Genomic DNA, 19,253 nt, shown 5'->3' on the forward strand with positions numbered 1-19,253 from the left:
CACGTGTATGCAACTTTTTAAAATTAAAAGCATATTAAAGTGTGGAGAAAGCCCACTTGAAGTAATTAGAGGACGTGGACTTCTGCAGTAAGAAGTTGCAGGTCATTATGAGTCACTGCCATCATTCAGTTTCCTCAGATGCAGAACAGAAATGGAGCAGATGTAGGAAACTGAAACAGACCAAGCAAGAAGCAGAGCGTGACTCAATAAATGCAACCCAGAGGTAATTCATTAGAACTTATTATTTGGTATAAACTGCCTTGTGCTGCCTCTCCCAAGACTAGAAACTGTTTTCTTTTCTCCCCATCTATCCAGAATTTTATGAAGGCTTTGGTTCTGTCACAGGATGCCTATTTCTCATTTATCCATTTATTCATCTTTCTATGCTGTAAGAAAGTAAGTTTAAGGATAGCAATCTCTTGGCTGTAATTTTCTTACTGGAATCTTTTATCTTCCACAATTCAGAACGTCCACAGGAGAACAAGAGGAAGAATAGAAGAAGAAAATGCTGTATATGAAATATATTGAGAGTGCAAAAGGAATCCTGTTCACACAAAACTGTCATTGCCAAACTTCAATCAAAACAAGGAACAGTTGCACGAATCATTAGCATCTGCAAGATTTTAAAACTCAGTCACCATAGTTTCAGTTCAAACTAACCCATTAGAAAGAAAATTTATCTTAATTTCTATGTCATTAAACTAATGTCCATGGGAAAAAATAGCTCCAAAGATTAATGCCTTTTGGAGTGTGCAGTCTGCCATGTGCCATGAAATACCAGAGTCCCAAAATACCCTGTCCTAAAATGGCCCCAATCTACTCAGCAATCCAGCTTCAAGTTACCTCAATGGGTTTGTGATTCTGAAATGGCATTTTAAATGTAGAATTACAAATATAAACTACTAGAAAGGAGCTTTCCAGACTGTGTTGTGCTTCAGATGAAAAAGAAAACTTCCTTTTCAGGATGGTCTCTGGTTCTTAATTCATGTAAGTGGCATACACATCCAACGCTGTTTTTTCCCCTCCCTTGTGCTTAAATCACAATGTAAGTTGGACTTACGCAGTTTTGCCCTCACTATCTTGTTTGGTGGCACTGGCTCCCTTTTTACCCAGCAATGAAGCCACTTTCTCAGGATCACCATTCTCCACCGCCTGCAGCAGCCGATCATCATTCTTATTCCACTCATTGGTCTGGAGTAAAAGAAAAAGAAGGGAGAAATATTATTAGTACCAGCACAGTGTCCAGGCTCTCCTGAATGATCCTGCACACATTTATCACCATTGAAAGCTGAAACAAAGTCCAACCCAAAGAAATGGCACAGAGAAAGCCGCATAAAAGTAATTTGCAAGCTGTGCAGCACAGGTTCCCAAGGACTTAATGGCTCAAGCCAGGGCCTAAAGAGATCACTGGAAACGACCTCTAACATGGAAACTCTGTAGAAGAGTAGTGCAGTAAAAAAATCCATTTGTTCTTACTGTATTTAAAAAAAGTTCTCTTTCATTTGTCTAGTCCTGGTTTTTATTTTGGAGCTGCACTGGCCCCATCGGACCTTCATCACATACATCATGTGGATAAGCAACGAGGTGCCTCGGCTGATTCACACCCCACCCTAACAACACAGGCCAGCCAAAACTTTCAATATTTAAGGCTTTTCCCAGCTCACACTTTGTAGAGAGTAACAGGTTAAGAGATTGCCCTTTGCAGACTGCAACTAGCTTTACTGAGTTTGTATTCCCCACGTTTGTCTTTTAAACAAATAAATTAACCACTCAGATAGATGGCACATCCCTAGTGCTGCTGAAAGAAAAGACAACCACCCTACGTTTAAATTTTTCCAAACTTAATCCACTAAGTCTTTTTGCTCCTTCTCATCAGCTGAACCAGGGAAAGGACACTACTTCCCCGCTGAGCTCTCAGGACATGGCCTATTTCCTCTACCAGATCTCCAAGCTGGTTCTAGCAAGATACTAAGAAAACAGAGGACAATCAACCTCCTGTATCCCATGTGATCACAGCAAAACAAGCTCTGGAAAAGGAGTGAAAGTTGAATCCATGCCTTCTAGTCTGGACCGACAACAGGGTTCAGTCTTCAGGAAGAGCAATCTGGTGTAATTAAAAGCTGCATTTGGATTAGAGTCAGCACCCTGCTACACCCAGGAGAGTTACCTTCTACAGACTGTGGCTTTCTCTTTGCCATCCGTCAGCTCATCTCCAGCATGACCACCTATTCATTAGCACTCGATTTCTACACAACTTTCAGAATGACTAAATTCGTATTAATACGCTCCTTGAGAAATACTCAACTTAAAAAACCCTCTTTGTCCTGATGCTCTACACAGACTTTCTTGCCCCTGGCTGAACAAAAAATTCAATGTTTCTCTGTCTGGACTTGTGAGGAGAAGTGTACGAGGTGCACAGTGATATGAACTAACTCCACAGGCTGTGCACACCCTGAAAACCAGAACAGGAGGAAAGTGTTCCGGGTTACTAGTTATTTAAAAAACATTAGGGAGAGCACAGTCTGAGCAGGCGAGCAGACAAGAATTGAAAAGAACACCACCTGGAACCAAGAGTATGAATGGCAGCTCTGTCAAAGGAAGTGGCATGCAGAAGACACAGAGCAATTGCAGTCCGTTATAGCAGTGGTATGACTGGTGGGTAAATGCACGTCAGGCAGGTTATATTCTTTATTCTTATAGCACTGGAATAAATTTCTAGTGCATTAATTGTATCAGTAGATTCTAGTGCATTAATTATATCAGCAAAAAAAATTGTTTCACCTAGCAGTATTTAGACTCCATGACAATGAGTGGCCAGCCAAGCAGCAGGCTCCACCTAAAATGAAACATTGCATATTCTTCATTTGGGGAATTTCATGCTTTAAAGGGAGCCTATTATTAAAAGCAGATGTTAAAAAAATGTTTCTTACTTGTAAATAAAATCCTTTAAAGTTAACGCTATTTGTTTGACAGCATATTATGCCTTTTGTTTTGGAGTTTGTCCTGTTTCTGTGTTTTTTGTTATTCAGTCGTATATAATACTTAAATATAGGATATTTGATGAATCACCCTTACCCACAAATCACCAAGATGAGTGTAAAGCATTGGTAGCACCTAACTCGTGCTTTTTTTTTTTTAAAAAAAAATCCTGGAAAAGAAAGGAGATGGCAGGTAACATGATAATCTCCACCCACCCCACACCCACCCACCCATCTAACCCAATACTAACCCGTAATTTGAAAAAGAAATACAACATCTAATTTAAGATTTTCTTGTGACCTGAAATACCCAGTTTACTTCTGAGACATGAAACAGAATAAGCTACAGGAAAACGTTAAGATTAAGGCCTGCTGAAAATCCTTGGCAGAACAGCTTTCAGAAGAGCATTCAGCTTTTTAGTACAAAAAACGCCACGTCTTCAGGAAGCAGTTTTATGAATATTCCTTCAATATTCAGCTATGAAATTGAAACATTATTGACATATAATCCAATATCCAGTATTCTGGTATAAGAAAGCATGCACACTAATGCCAACTCCCAAATTTAAGAAAGAACAGAGATCAAGAGTCAATTTCCCCTTTGAGAAGCGGCTGTGATAACTATATACCTGTCTATAATTACATTATCATTAACACCCCAGACCCAAGAGAAACTAACACAGCTCGGTCCCAAATTACCCCTCAGCATTTATCTAGTGCAGAAGCTGCACCTAGGAGATATATAGATATTGAACGGGGAAGCCTGGAGTGGTCTGAAATTGATTCTGATGTTGCAGAATGATGCCATGTTCATGCTAACAGTAAAACGTTTTAGGAGATATGGTATTAGTCTCTTACAAGAACAGAGACTTTAATTCATCTTTACTGTGGTTTTCAACCATACCCTTTTTGGTAAGGAAAAATACACACTTACAGACACACAAACATAATTCAAGAAAGATTTAATGATGCCTTATTTAGAAAATTGCTTCCTACTTACCTGTACAGCTAAACAGATTCCCTCGTATTTAAGAACTAAACAGAACAGAACTTGGACAAACTGTTAAGTAACACAGTCTCTCACAGGAACCCTAAAAACACTCAGTTCTATCAGATCAATCTCAGAGTCAAGGAAAGGCTATCAGTGTACATTTCCTTATTTTTCACACAAAGCTGGTAATCCTTTTTCCAGCTTAAAGGAAAGTGTTAGAGGCTGAAGGCTAGGATAGGAAGATCTGTATTTGGTAGTCATTTTAGATCCCTAATTTCAGTTCTACATCTAATTACTGTCTCTTATTCTAAGCACTGTGACTCGGAGTTGTTAACGGAATTAATAATTTTAGAGACTGCCACATACTTAATCTGTTTACATTAGTTCTTCCAACTGCATGTTTTCAGATTTCCTTACTGATGCTATAACATCTTTAACACTACTGTATCAGCAATTTTGTTTTGCTCCTGGAAAACAAAAGGATACACGCAGTTTCCCTTCATCATTGAGCAGCAGAGTTATGCTCATTTATAAACTAAAATAGCTGTGTTCTACGTAAGATGCTTAAAAGCCATCATGTTGTATTGCCCATACAAAAGTTATGCATCTTTTCCATTCTAGGGCATCAATAAACGTGTCATTATTGTAGATGAAATGTCAATGTTATATTCAAGCTCTCTCAAAATTATACACATTTAACTATAATGCAAGTTATATAAATCTATTTACAGATCTCATTTTATTTTCAAAATTAAATTAGGGATAAATCTGTCCACACAGAAAAAACAACTATGCAGGCATCAACTGTTGCTCAAGTATTCCTCTGATAGGATTGAACTGTTTTTTTCTTTCCCACTGTGTTCAAAACAGCAGCATTGTACAATGCATTCCAGAAGTTAAAGGTACAGCTAATAAAATAAATGGCATGCAATGGAGTCTCAAAAACATCCATTCCAATAGGCAATTATAGCCCTACTCCCCATCCTCTTCAGGAAAAAAATCTAGAAGGAAAGAGAATAGATATGACACCCAGAAAGACACTGTATCCATGACTTGGCAAGCAAGTAGGAGGCATTTAAGTCAGTAGGGCTCTCATGGTGCCTCATGTAATCAAAAGTTGCACAGCGACTGCTGCCCAGAGCAAATCAGAAAATACAGATCTCTGAACAGAGGCAGTGACTGTTGCATCACATACAATTTCTGAATCTCTTGTAATATTAGCCTGTTTTTGACCCCACAAGTCACACTTATCATCAAGTATCCACCCAAAGGCTTGGGAGGTAACTTCTGCTGGGACGATGCAAAACACGGGTACTCCCAGCCATGGTTAATACTGTTCAGTGTAAAAGCCACCTTGAACTGCCATTTATCATGCAGCACCAGCATCTGTGTCTCCTGGAAAAAATGCACAAGAGATGCTCCCTTCTGCCAAGAGTACTGGAAGGACTCAGGTGGCCAGCATAACTGGAGACCTTAACTTCACAAACCTGCTGCATCAAGCTTCCTCCACTGCAACCCCACAAACCATCCCACATTCCACTTATCCAGGCAGCCCAAACATTTCTGTAAGGCCCCTTCTTCAGCTGCCCCAGCGCCACATCCTGCCCCCTCTATCACAAGGCTCCTCAGCACTCACCCCTTGCTTTTATCCACACCCACTGACTCAACTTTCGCATTTCATCCAAGTAGCACAGCACCATCCACCAAATAGCCCTTGGGAAGTTTCAGTCCTGTTCCTACCACTCTTTCAGGTAGTACAAATTAATGTTTCCTCTTATGTCAGAGAAGCCTAGACATGCATCGTTCTGAGCAAACCCATGTAGGGCACATCACACTGAAGGTTACCACAGAGTAGCAGTAGGGTCTTCAGGAAAATCTCTTTAGTACAGCACCAGAGCAACAGAAACATCAGACTTGAGCAGCTAAGCAGGTACTTTTCATCAGTAATAAAGCTAAGGTTTTTGGTATTTTGCTTGTTTTGTGTTAAGAATGTTGCAAATACGCAAGTTAGCCAACTGAGTAATACAGCATGACACATGGCGCTATACATGTAGCATGCAAATAAAAATAACCTGAGCAGCTCAGTGTAAAGGTAAACACACGTGTGTAATGAATTTGGAAGAATCTGACTCTGGAAAAGACTGTATATGTGGGGTTTCTTTATCTCTACTCCCCTCCCTCCCTCCCCGCTTCTGTAGGCCACATGCCAAACAGTTACCAACAGCCTTCCTTCAAACAATTAACATTCTGCAATAACAATGGTTTGTGAACACATGCAAAATTCAGCTGATGAAACACACATTTCAGCTTCATACAACAGAATCAGTACTTCACTCAGTACTTCTTCAGGTGATTTTTTTGGGGTGATTTTTTGGGGTGATTTTTTTTTTGCAGGGGGGAGGGTTGGTTTGTCATTTGTGTTTTTTAAATGTATGTATACTGTTCAGTTTAGGTAGCGATAATGGGCATTACATATGAAGAGATCAAAGCTCAAGAAGTGCAAGTTTTTGGATAAAATAAGAAATTTTCAGTTATGCCTAAAAATAGTCAATCTTTTCCTACTAACAGTAGTATAATTATGTAGGGTATCAGATAATTCATCATCCCTATTAAACCCTAACTGCAACAATCACTTGCCATGCTGAAGCAAAGAAACGAAATACAACACAGTGACAGCTGAAGGGATGGCAAGCTAAAATCCAAACATCAGGTGGCTTAACAGAGCTGGGTTGAAATTTCTGACTGAAATTTAACATCCCTCTCAAGCACGCTCTTTAGTCTTAATTTTCATTTTTCAGATAGGAAACTGTGCTGTATGGCCTCACTCAGAAGCATCTCTCTGGTAACAGTTAAGTGTTTTCCATATTTAAACATTTAAGAACCTGAGAAAGAAGTTGGCAGGAAAGAGCTAGCCATGCTTGGGATGGAAAGCCACTCCTGCACGGGGCACTCCCTGGTCAAGGTTAATGGAGTGAGGCAGAGGGCAGGAGAGTACTGCTTGACTTGATTTACACCATCAGTTTATGATTATGTGATTAAAAAGGGCACGATACTCAAGCCAAATGCAGAGTGCTCACAACTGCAATGATCACCATCAAGATGGGCTGAACTCTCAAAACTGCACCCCATCAGCCACCGACACACACTTCGGCAGCAGTTACTAACAGTAATTGTACTGACAGTTGTCGACCATGTGGCTCCTCTCAGCTTCCTCTATGCACAGGTTATTTCCTCTGCAAACCTAGAGATAATTCTATGGTTGCAAGATACTAATAAAGTAGTTACCATACTCTTGGGGCTGAAACTGCCCAGTAAAAATCCTTCATCATTGGGAACACACACTGTGTTGACAAGTTGACAGATTGTTTTGAGTCCAAAAAGAAACATTCGTATCGAAGCCTGTTTTTATAGGTAAAGCTTGCACTACCTATTTTACACATTGTTTTCTTCTCACAAAGTGAACATTCTCCTTTCCAGAACGGAAGCTCAAGAATTAAAAAATATATTTAAAAAAGGTACCCATTCTTTTTTCATCACCACCACATCAGGATATTAAGCCTCAGTTGCCTTTGAGATTACGTGTGAACGTCGTGCAAGAAATAACAACATATAGTAAGAAGTGACAGTTCTACTTCGCACTTGTACACAGTGTTTTCCATGTGCAAAGACCTGAGCAAACATTAACTGGACAACAACTTTGTTTCTTTATCTTTGGCAGGCAGCCTACAGGAGATGATTTAAGTGACCTTGCATTGTTGCAAACCTACTGGAGACAGAGTTATGTTATCTCCACTGAAATCAGAACTGCAGGAAAGCTGAGTAGCAAATTGAAATTCCTGGTAATTTCAAACTCAGCAACTCACTGTCTGAAAAGGAAAGAAATACTTAAAGACTGGCGTCACAAAAAATCGCATGGCAAAGACACTGAACACCACTGCATCACAAGGTCATCCACGAAAGTCCGCATGTGCTGGACTTCCCAAGAGAGTCTTAAAAACAAGAACAGTCCTATTGTAGAGAATGTATTCACTAGACAAAACATCCCTCAAAGTTAAAACAACAGACGATGGCTTTTCTCGAAAGAATGGCTTATCTGAAAACATTATAACCTAGGAGTCAGTGGTATGTGGGTAAGTAGCCTACACGCTTCCCTGCCCTCCGTCCCCAATTTAGAGATCCTATTTGCCAGTAGCAAACTTGTTTTGTGGGAGTGGAAATCTCCCTTGCAGAGGGGCAGGATGTTGTTGAGCTTATCAGCAACAGCTTATCCAAGTCTGTGGCAGCAGCTCCCAAGACATTCAGAGCTTAGCAGATGCCAGAAGCTGCTGCCTCCCAGGCCACTTTCAACAGTTGTGACTCCAGCTCTTCCCCGTACCTTCCAAAGTCTGCCCATGGTGCATATATAGCACCAGTGGCATTGCAAGCTGACCTCTGTCGCACCGCACTCCACTGAGGCAGCACCCTGAAGGCCATGCCAAAAGATGCTATGTTCATTAACTTCACCACAAGTAAGGTTTTGACCTCTAATTAAGTTGTCAAAAAAGCAAAGCGTGACAATGGCTTTGAAAGTAATTCATAGTGATATTATCTAAATGTCATTAATTGCTACAACAGGAATAGTCTTTTCCAGCTTCACTTGGCCATCCATGTTGTCTATTTTAGGTGACTGACGGCTAATAATATTAATTGTATTTTCGTAAGAAGACAAAACATTTGCAGCTCACAGAGCTTACACATGCCCTTCTTTAAAGGTGGAAACAGCAGCAGCAATGCAAGTAACCTGTGAACATTTTACAACCAGAAGTGTTAATCCATCGCCTTCCTCTTGCTTCTTGTGCTATTGCGCCTGGTTGGGGTAACTGTCCACGTAAAGTGCGTGAGGTCTGTTTGACACTGGAGACTGTATTTGTGTCAGACCATGAATTCCATTTGAACCGGAGATAAAAAGCACCATGGGGAAAGCAGGAAGCAGTTGGAGTGAAAGAACAAGGAATGGTAACAAAAGACTAACGGTGGATTGTCAGTAAACCTTGATAATTACCCATTCATTGGGTAGCTTCTGTAGATAAAGAAGTGATTATTATCCAAGCAAACCATTTTTTCATGCTGAACCCCAGAATAATGCAACTGAACAGCAAGTCACTCAGCAGGGCGCTTCTATCAGCCAGTGAAGCTGCCCGGAAACTTTCCTGGCAAAAGGGGACTACAAGCTGTGAAATGAAAGGGTCTTTCACCAGCAAAGAAGGGCAAAGATGACCTGACTGAAATGGTCATCTGAGACTGCAAGTTTTGGGGGGGGGGGGAAATGTTGTAGAAAAAAGTTAGTGTGGTCTTTGCTTAAATAATGACTGGAATTTGCAGCAGACTGTGAGCTGTGCTCCAAGAACTCAAGAGGGAAATGAAAATGGAAAGAAATGCATTTAAGAGTTTGCTGTTTTGCTGAGATATGTGTTTCTTGTTAGTAAGTTTCTTGGTTTTTTGTTGTGTTGTGGGTTTGTTTTTTTTTTTTCCCTTCACAAACCTGTGCTTGGTTTCACAATTTCAGTCAGTCTTTAAATGCCGTAGCCGTAAGGTCAGCATAGGGAATCTGCACAGTTAATAAAGCATAGATAAGTGGCCTCTTCATAACTCAACTGTAAGATTTCACTTTGGTAAGAGTAAGAAAGTGAAAAGGCTGAGCCCAGAAGTCTGCAAGGGAGGCCAAGAGAGTGTGACACAGTCCACCCAGACCAAGGAATACAGTTGGCCCACACCTAGTGAGCTTAGAGGCATGTGGTGGAGTTCTGTGTGGGTTGGGAGGCACACAGCTCACACGTGCTGCTCATTTCACTTCCTAATAAAGGCCACGATTTACTTTTCCTTCAGATACTACTTTTAAGCCTTTTAACAGGATAAAAGGAATCATTCTTTCCATTTGAGGAACGGTGAGATTTCCTGTTAACATCACATCTAGGTACATCAGGGCTTCTATTTTCTTTTAAGCAATTACTGATGTTTTCACGTAACCATCTTCATTCCAGTGGAGATAAAGGAAAAGTGATGAGCAAAAAGCTTACAACATGCAAGGCATTAGAACAAAAGAAGAAAAACTACATCTAAATCATTAGTAACATACAGCCAGAGCATTGGCAATAAGTCCAGCTACTGCCCATTGTTTATCACCTCACAGATCACCGATACAGCAACTGGAGATTAATCTTTACTTTCAGATAGCAAAGGATGTAGCAGTAATCACACCACATGCAACTGATCATTCTCAATAAGACAGGAAAAAGTAAAGCCAAGAATGAATTGCGTGTATTTGTATAAATGAAACAATGTTTATGTTAACACAGGAAAAAAATGCCAGGGACTTTTTAAAAATAAAAAAGCTGAATCAATCCTGTTTGAAGTCACCATCTCCCATTGTTCTGCCTTTTCTCATAGTTCTAAAGATTTGAGTTACGATGAAATCAGACGACTGTTCTTCTCATCTTGAAATTACTCAGTAAGTGTTACTAAAACTAAAATACATCTAATGGACTACTGTTTACTGCTGGACACAAGGCAGCTCTTTCCTTCAAAAAAATCCATGCGGTGTCAAAACACAGACTTTAAAAAAACCCCCACCCTTCTCAAATGGTTATTCAAGGACCACCGAGAACCCTCAGGTTTTCCTTACACTTAAAAATGAAAATATATAAACAACAAACTGATCATCAGCATGAGATGCATGGAAAAGACTGCTTTCTAATGAAGTTTTAAGATTGAAGAACTACTGAATCAACTGATTTTAGCTATGTATCAAGGTCAAATAGCAACTCACACAAGGTCTTTCAAGTTTTCAGGATTTCTGCTGCACAACTGCTTCACAGTCAGTTGGGAAAAAGAGAAATCATGAGATTTAAATTGAAATTGGCTGGACAATCTAATTTCACCTTTTATCTGGTAAGTATATCTCGGTGGTAAGCAGGCTGTAAGATACAGGGACAATGCCAACTATGCAAGCAAAGTTTGTTTATTAAGCTATTGTGTTGACTATCTTGCATTCCTCAATACTGTGTTAGACACAATGGTCTGTGAAGATCAGAGTGTACCTCATGACCAGGGCATATATCTGAACTCTCTGGTTAGAGACAGTGACAGGAACAGCCTGTTAGCTTTCAACATTCAATGCCATACACATAGCACTTCCTTAGTGGATTGTTTTTAAATTCAGCACTACTTATTTCTTCAGTATGAGTACCTGAGCGGATTACATCTGCCTAGATTTTTAGTAACACCCTCCAGTTTCTGTTGACTAGTAAATTTAGTCAGAGAACACAGGTACTTGATGGATCTTCTTGCTTCCAGATGGGTAAATTGACATCCATTGTGCTGGAACCCACTCAGCTGCAACATTACCTCACTTACTAGGACTGGCACTTTAGACCCATGGCTCTATCTTTCCTCCTGCCTACTGCTAAACTTCTCCAAACATTGCTTATCTTGCCACTTCTGCATAGTAAGCTGGTTTTCATTAAGTTTAGAGCTGCTGCCCTTTTTTCCTCCCCATTATTCTGCAAAGGGGAACAGAGACACAAAGGCTAATTAGGAAGTCTGCAGACAAGAAAAAAAATTCAACACCAAGCAGAGTTGCACACAGTCCAGAATTACATTAATTCATCAATATTACTACTGCTGTAAGATGTATTCATAATGTATCAGCCACCACGGCATCTTATTTTTGTATTACAAATGCCTACATGATATCACAGCTCACAATGAAAGCTGTTTCCTTTTTTTGTTCTCTACTAGCAAGACTAAAGTAGATTACTTGACAAAGTTCCACCATCTTAAATATTTTCCACAGGCACCAGAAAACATCTTAGATAGTTGTTTTCAAATCCACTTCACATTATTTTTTATACCTACTAGAATGCCATTATAGGAAGCAGTACAATTTCAAAAGTTGTAACAAAATATGTATTAAAATCTCAAAACTATTCAGAGTAGAAAAACAGTCTATTTATAGTTGAATTTGTCATTCTTGTAAAGGACATATACCCTGTTAGAGGGTTATAGCCTTCTATTCTGAAACCCATGACAAAGCCAAACAAAACACAGTGCATACATAGAGACAAATCCCTATTCCAAGAAATTATTTTGTTTGGAGTCTTCAAGGGCTCAAGTCAACCTCCAAAAGTACTTCATGACTACAAAACAAGGCAAAAAAGTTTCCTATCTGTCTGATCTTCAGGAGGCCACTGATAGACGTTTGTGGCATGCATTGATCTCTAGATCTAATATTTGTCAGTCTCCAAAATCAAATACTAGCTTCCATGGGTGCAGTGAAGGATAATCCAAGAGTCATAGGGAAGTTACACCTAAGACACATTCCCAGTTGGACTTAGGAAATTGGGAAAGCAAGCAATTGTTTTGCATGAAAATAAAATCCACTTCAGCAGCCAGAGAAGAACATGTGAGAGATTTCACACCACCACATCTTCCCACGTTGTTTATCCTCCACACCAGATGCACTGAGAATCAGACAAGTGATGCATCAGACTCTCTGTATGTGGAACAACTCCCCACACGTGGCAGGCCTTAAGTAAAAGGAGAGAAAGAGCAAGCAGGCACTCACCCTGGTTCCTTCCCTTAGGCCTCATCTGCAGAAGGAGCTCCATTTCTCTACAGGGATGAATAATAACATGCACAGCCCTTATGCAGATTTTCTGTTCAGCAGGCATTGGGTGGCCTCACCTTTCATCTGGTCAGGGCCACAGCTTGCACACCATCCTCCAGGCAGCCTGTGGAAACAGAGTTTCGGCTGCCCCAAGCTAGTGCTGGGGTTTAACTCTTGCCTGTTTCAACAGCGATTGAGCTATCTGCTGCCTGGCGCAACCCCCCCAGTTCTGTATTAACGGACCAGTCTACACATAGATAACCCTCACATTCTCATCTGAATATTCTTACCCATATGTGATTTACTAGAGTGCTAAGTGCCATCACTACAGTGCTCTTAATAATTTGGATACCGTGTACCTCACCAAACATGCTAGGACTATTCACACAAGATGACAGAAGTCACAAACAGACTTTTTTTTTTTAAAAAAAAAGATTCACTTGGCTCCTATTAATTACTTCTAGGCTGGATTATATTTGCATGCCACAATCATCAATTTACTCTTCTCTCATCAGAGATAAGTGCTGCCAATGGTTTGGCTGTTGTAGTCTTGATGCCCCTGTGAGGTATACTGTTGCTGCTACATCAAGAAACCCCATTTCGGGTTGCCTAGCTTATATTCTGATTTCTTCACAAGATCCATGCACATTTTCTACAATAAGAGAGTTCAGCAGCTCAGCAACCTAGAGATTTTCACCTTCCCAGTACAAAGCCACTGCAAATTAAAAATCTACGAGAAGATGCACAAAGCATAAAATCCTGAAGGGCAGTGCCCAGAGGCTCTTTGGAGACAGAGCACACAATCCCATGAAGTGAGTGGGCCTGCTGTGCTACCAGCTCCTTTCGCATCATCAAAAACATCCCTGATACAGCCATAACCTCTTTGTCAGGGTCCATGGAGGGGCTGACATGGCAGAGAAATGCCTAGTAATAATATAAATGTTACGAAATGTTTTCCTCAAGCCACCCTACCTCTTTGATGCTTACAAGTAGAGCGACCTGACAAATATCCCTAGTCACACTCCCCATCACGTTCTGTTTACTCTACACACATTTCAAAGATTGAGACTGCACACCAAGGCTATGCTGGATTCTGTGGAGTGCATCTAATGCAACAACTATGAATGAATAACTGCTGAATTCAGACTGGTCCCAGGAGCAAATGGCCAGTCAGCGGCGAGGTAATTCTCATCCTTTTCAAAACATGCTTTTCAATAATTTATGTGAGAGAGTGGAGTGAGAAAGGGAGAGCAAGGATTTGTAACAGGTTTTAAGTCTTCAAGGGAGAAGAGATAACACCTAAGAGCTTTGTGAGTCATGACAAAAATGCAAAGAATGTGTGTTTGTTGTTTTTTTGGTTTCTTTTAAGAATCCACGTCACATATCTTTGGGTTCCCTTCCATCTCATGAGATAGGAAACCCAAAATAACATACAAACATCTTTTTTGCATCCTGTAACAGCATCTTTAACAGATTCAGTTAATAACTGCAAAGGATTGTATAAATAATAAGCTGAAAATGGGGCAGTTTTCATTGCCAGAGACAGCAGAAGGTTTCCAAATTTTATGGGTTAAAAAAGCCAATAAATTTAACAGTCTTTTGAAGATGCTAGTATAATCCTTCCAAAACTGAAGAGAACAGATGACTCAACCAGATGGCCACGTTCCACTAAAATTCTGTCTTGTAATCATAAAATATGATGTAATGTAGTTTGGTCCCAGGAGAAGGAAAGGCGTTAGACATGTGACATGCACAAGCATTCCCTGGATCCATCTGGCTAGCTATTTTAAAAAGGTGTTACACAAATAAGCAGGGCTTTTTAGAAGTCTCCAAGATAAATATTCTTAAGCCTTCTCTTGGAAAAAAAATCGGTATTGCTCTTAAAATCTACATTAATGCATCAACCATTATTGTTACAAACACTCCTCAGCTAAGTAGGCATAATGAACTACTTACTTGTTACACCTTTCTGCAGTAATGCAGCTTCTAAAAAGTTTGCCTTTATAAACTTTCAAAGCAATCTGTGATTTAATATTACTTCATACTTAATTAACATGAAAATGCTAGAAAAAAGAGTTTAAAGGACTATTTGCAAATCAAAAGAAACTTCCCTTTTAAAACTATCTAGCGAAGAGAAAAGAATACACATCAACCAAGAATACACGTCCACTAAGTGGCAAAGAATATTATTTTATGCATTATGTAAAGGTTGAATGAAAAAAGCTGCTGAGAAGGAAATCGGAGCCATCATCTGTAAGAGGTAAAATACTCTTCAATTTCTGAATTACCCAAATATGCACAACAGAAGTCATCAATACCTCAGTTATTTAAATATTTCACATGATCACTTGGAATTAATGGTAACCATTCAGTACATTGTTATCACTCTGGTCCTCATTATATTCAGGGCGCCATTTAAGAAGGTATGCTCAGATGCCTTAACTAAGCATGCAATGTCTAACAGTTCTATAAAATATCTTCACTTTTTATTGTAGGTAGTTTAAATCCACCCACAACTCAAGTCAGGCTACCAGAAAAATAGACTGATTCCAGCAAGAAAAGTAAGGAAAAATGACAAGCAGCAATAGTTTCATTTCTCATACTGACAAAACTAGCAAGGGAAAATTACTGAGGACTGACTGAGATATAATTACTCCAAAACCTTTCTAAAACCACCATGTTACAATTCCCCCCTATGTAATAATACCTTGCTGTGCAACAAAGACAGGGCCCTAGCAGCCACTAAAAGAGCATACACTGAGTATCTTTTTCCATAAGAGCGTGCACACTTAACCACATCAACATAAAAGGTTAGAGAAGCAGTAGAAACCAAGAAGCCAAGTGACTACACAAGTCAGCCAGGAAAAGCATCCATATTTCCTGACTCCCAGTCCAATCCCTACAAAATCAGTGTGTTAGGAATCATCAGGTAAGGCATAAAGAAGAAAACAGAATAACTATGGACTGTAGACCAACTGTACATTCAAGCTGTTCACCAATGTGCAGTATTGGTCTCTTTCTCTAAAATGCCATTACAACTGGAAAAGTTTCAGAAGTGCCAAGATGATCCAAAACAGCATCTATATGAAGAATGAATAGGCTAGGGTGCCTCAGCCTCAAAAGAGAGAGGTAAGTTAAGGGGGATACAAAGTTGATAAAAATCAATAATACAGGGAAGGTGGATGGGGATCAACTGTTCAGTGTCTTTTCTGGCACAGCGAGGGACCATCACATTAAAATTTGGTCAAAACAAAAGAAAGTCAATAGCAGACTTGTGGAACTCCTTTCAAAGGATGTTGCAGACGCAATAAGTTTACGTGCGTTCAGGGAGGGATTGATCATATACTAGGCAGAAAGATTCACTACAGATTTGGAAGACATTAATTCAAACCACAAGGAATTGATTTCCACATTCAGGAAATGGCTTGAGCTGAAAATAGTCAGCAGCTAGGAAAGTATTATGGAGAAGTGTCATACACACTTGCTCAGTACTCGCTCTTCCCTAGGTATGCACTGACAGGCACTACTGGAAACAAAAGACTAGGGACCCTCAATCTGAACCAGTAATCGCTGTTCTTAACAGAAATCTATTCAGCCCTGTTGCTTTTTGCACAGGGCTCCTATTCCCTCTCCTGCCTCGCAGAACAAAAATCAATGACATACTGCTGTCCATACAGCCTGATGGGCACCAGGACCAGGTCATGCTAGAAACACTACCCTAAAGAAACAGCTAACCACAAGATGACACTGCTTTTCTTCAGTAGTGGGATGGAAAGTAGAAACTAAAAAACATCATTGCTACCCCTCATCTGTGCTTCAACTCACCAAAAAGCATATTCCTAAGAAAGGAATATGCGCTCAAGCAACCTGTATGTTATAGGTCCCTAGCGATCTCTTAACTCCCCCTCAAGTATCCAAAGATAATTAAGAAAAGCAAGGCACTAATCTTGAATTCAGCAGGCCAGCTCTGTATCACCAGCCCAACATTTTTACATGACTGCAGAACAGAAATGGTTTAAAGCCACTAGATTTGGCTATGCTGCCTTAACCACTCAGGCAGAAAGCTGGAATGCTTTTGATTGTATGGTCATACCCCAGCCACCGATTCCTGTAATCTTCTGGCAGGAGCTTTTAATGATAACTTGAATCAAGGGTTGAAGTCTAAACCAAGGACAGGCTACGGCCACACTTTAATTCAGGGTTTGAATAAAAAACCTAAGGATGGATAAAACAGTCATTCTGACAGAGGCTGAGGACACATCTTTACTATGAAAGGGTACAACTTCTGTGGACTATCATTTCTTATATTAAGTATATTTTATGCCATGCACATCCCACTACAGAAATATTGAACTATTTGTTGAACCAGCCATTTTGAAAGTTAAATACCTTGTTTATGTACCTAAATATGGATTTGAAAAGGAAGCTCTCAAGAACTTGGCCTGCATGATAGCAAAAAAATATTTTTTTTTAAACTGTTGGACTATCAATTACCACGTATCAGTTTTGTTTTATCCTTCTAAAGAACTTCATTGCATTAAAAAAAAAAATCAAGGACTTCCAATCAAGTTTGGAAAACTCCACATAGTATTTCTCAACAGCCCTGCAATTACTTCTGAGAAATCAAATTTTAAAGATTTTGGCCTGGCATGCTGTTTGAATGGGAAGAGACTGACAAAGCTAAGACAGTGAAATCAACCTCCTGTTACTTTTCCAGAAAAGGTTACAGTGAAGATACTGCTATTAGCAAAATATGGCAGTAATATTACTGTAGTGACTACAGAAATTACAGTGAAGTGTGAACACAGAAGTCCTCCATAATCTCACCACAGAACATCACTATCTGCTTGAGCAAATCTTATTGGCATTACGATCTTGTTGGCATCAGAGAGACACGGTGGGATGGCTCCATGATTGGAGTGTTGGGATGGAGGGATACAGGCTCTTTAGGAAGCACAGGCAGGGGAGATGAGGAGGGGCTGTCGCCCTCTATGTCAATGACCAGCTGGAGTGCATGGAGCTCTGCCTGGGAATGGATGAGGAGCTGACCGAGAGCTTATAGGTCAGCATTAAAGGGAGGGCAGGGACAGGTGACATTAGGGTGGGGGTCTGCTACAGGCCACCCGACCACAGGAAGACCAACCCGATGAGGCCCTCTATAGATAGACAGGAGCAGCCTCACATTCACAAGCCCTGGTCCTCCTGGGGGACTTCAATCACCCCAATATCTGTCAGAGGGACAGCATGGCAGGGCATAAGCAATCTGGGAGGTTTCTGGAATCCGTTGATGATAACTTCCAAGTGATAGAGGAGCCAATGAGGAGAGGTGCTATGCTGGATCTTCTTCTCACCAACAAGGAGGGGCTGGTGGAGAATGTGAAGCTCACCATGAAATGGTGGAGTTCAAGATCCTCAGGGCACCGAGGAGGGTGCACAGCAAGCTCACTACCCTGGACTTCAGCAGAGCAGACTTTGGCCTCTTCAGGGATCTGCTTGGTAGAGTACCATGGGATACAGCCCTGGAGGGAAGAGGGGTCCAAGAAGCTCATTAATATTCAAGGACCACCTCCTCCAAGCTCAGGAGCGATGCATCCCCACCAAGAGGAAATCGGGCAAAAACACCAGGAGGCCTTCATGGATGGACAAGGAGCTCCTGGACACACTCAAACACAAAAAGGAAGCCTACAGAGGGTGGAAGCAAGGACAGGTAGCCTGGGAAGAATACAGAGAAATTGTCCGAGCAGCCAGGGATCAGGTTAGGAAAGCTAAAGCCCTGACAGAATTAAATCTGGCCAGGGACATCAAGGGCAACAAGAAAAGCTTCTATAGGTATGTCGGGACAAAAGGAAGACTAGGGAAAATGTGGGCCGTCTCCGGAATGAAACGGGAGACCTTGTTACCCGGGACATGGAGAAGGCTGAGGTACTCAATGACTTTTTTGCCTCAGTCTTCTCCGGCAAGTGCTCGAGCCTCACTGCCCAAGCCACAGAAGGCAAATGCAGGGACTGGGAGAATGAAGAGCCGCCCACTGTAGGAAAAGATCAGGTTCGAGACCATCTAAGGAACCTGAAGGTGCACAAGCCCATGGGACCTGATGAGATCCACCTGTGGGTCCTGAGGGACTGGCAGATGAAGTTGCTAAGCCACTATCCACCATATTTGAGAAGTCATGGCAGTCTGGTGAAGTTCCTGCTGACTGTAAAAGGGGAAACATAACCCTCATTTTTAAAAAGGGAAAAAAGGAAGACCCAGGGAACTACAGGCCAGTCAGTCTTACCTCTGTGCCTGCGAAGATCACGGAACAGATCCTCCTGGAAGCTATACTAAGGCACCTGGAGGACAGGGAGGTCCTCCATGCACGGCTTCACCAAGGGCAAGTCATACATGATCAATGTGGTGGCCTTCTATGAAGGAGTGACTACATCAGTCGACATGGGTAGGGCTACAGACGTTGTCTATCTGGACCTCTGTAAGGCCTTTGACATGGTCCCCCACAACATCCTGCTCTCTAAACTGGCGACATATGGATTTGATGGATGGACTCTCCTGTGGGTGAGGAATTGGTTGGATGGTCGCATCCAGAGCATAGTGGTCCTGCACCTGGGTCGGGGCAACCCCCAGTATCAATACAGGCTGGGGG

At 40.9% G+C, this 19,253-nt stretch overlaps 1 protein-coding gene across 2 annotated transcripts in view; it reads right to left on the reverse strand.

Annotated features, from left to right (window-relative positions):
- The window catches only part of RAI14 (retinoic acid induced 14), an 88,720-nt gene that overhangs the window by 33,464 nt on the left and 36,003 nt on the right, over positions 1-19,253 (reverse strand). For both annotated transcript variants that reach the window (XM_075137989.1, XM_075137990.1), the window contains exon 3: positions 1,061-1,191. In XM_075137989.1, coding sequence (XP_074994090.1) covers positions 1,061-1,191 — 131 coding nt within the window. The remainder of the gene's footprint in view (positions 1-1,060; positions 1,192-19,253) is intronic.

Source organism: Calonectris borealis, chromosome Z (assembly GCF_964195595.1).
Source record: "Calonectris borealis chromosome Z, bCalBor7.hap1.2, whole genome shotgun sequence".
Taxonomy (NCBI): Eukaryota; Metazoa; Chordata; class Aves; order Procellariiformes; family Procellariidae; genus Calonectris; species Calonectris borealis.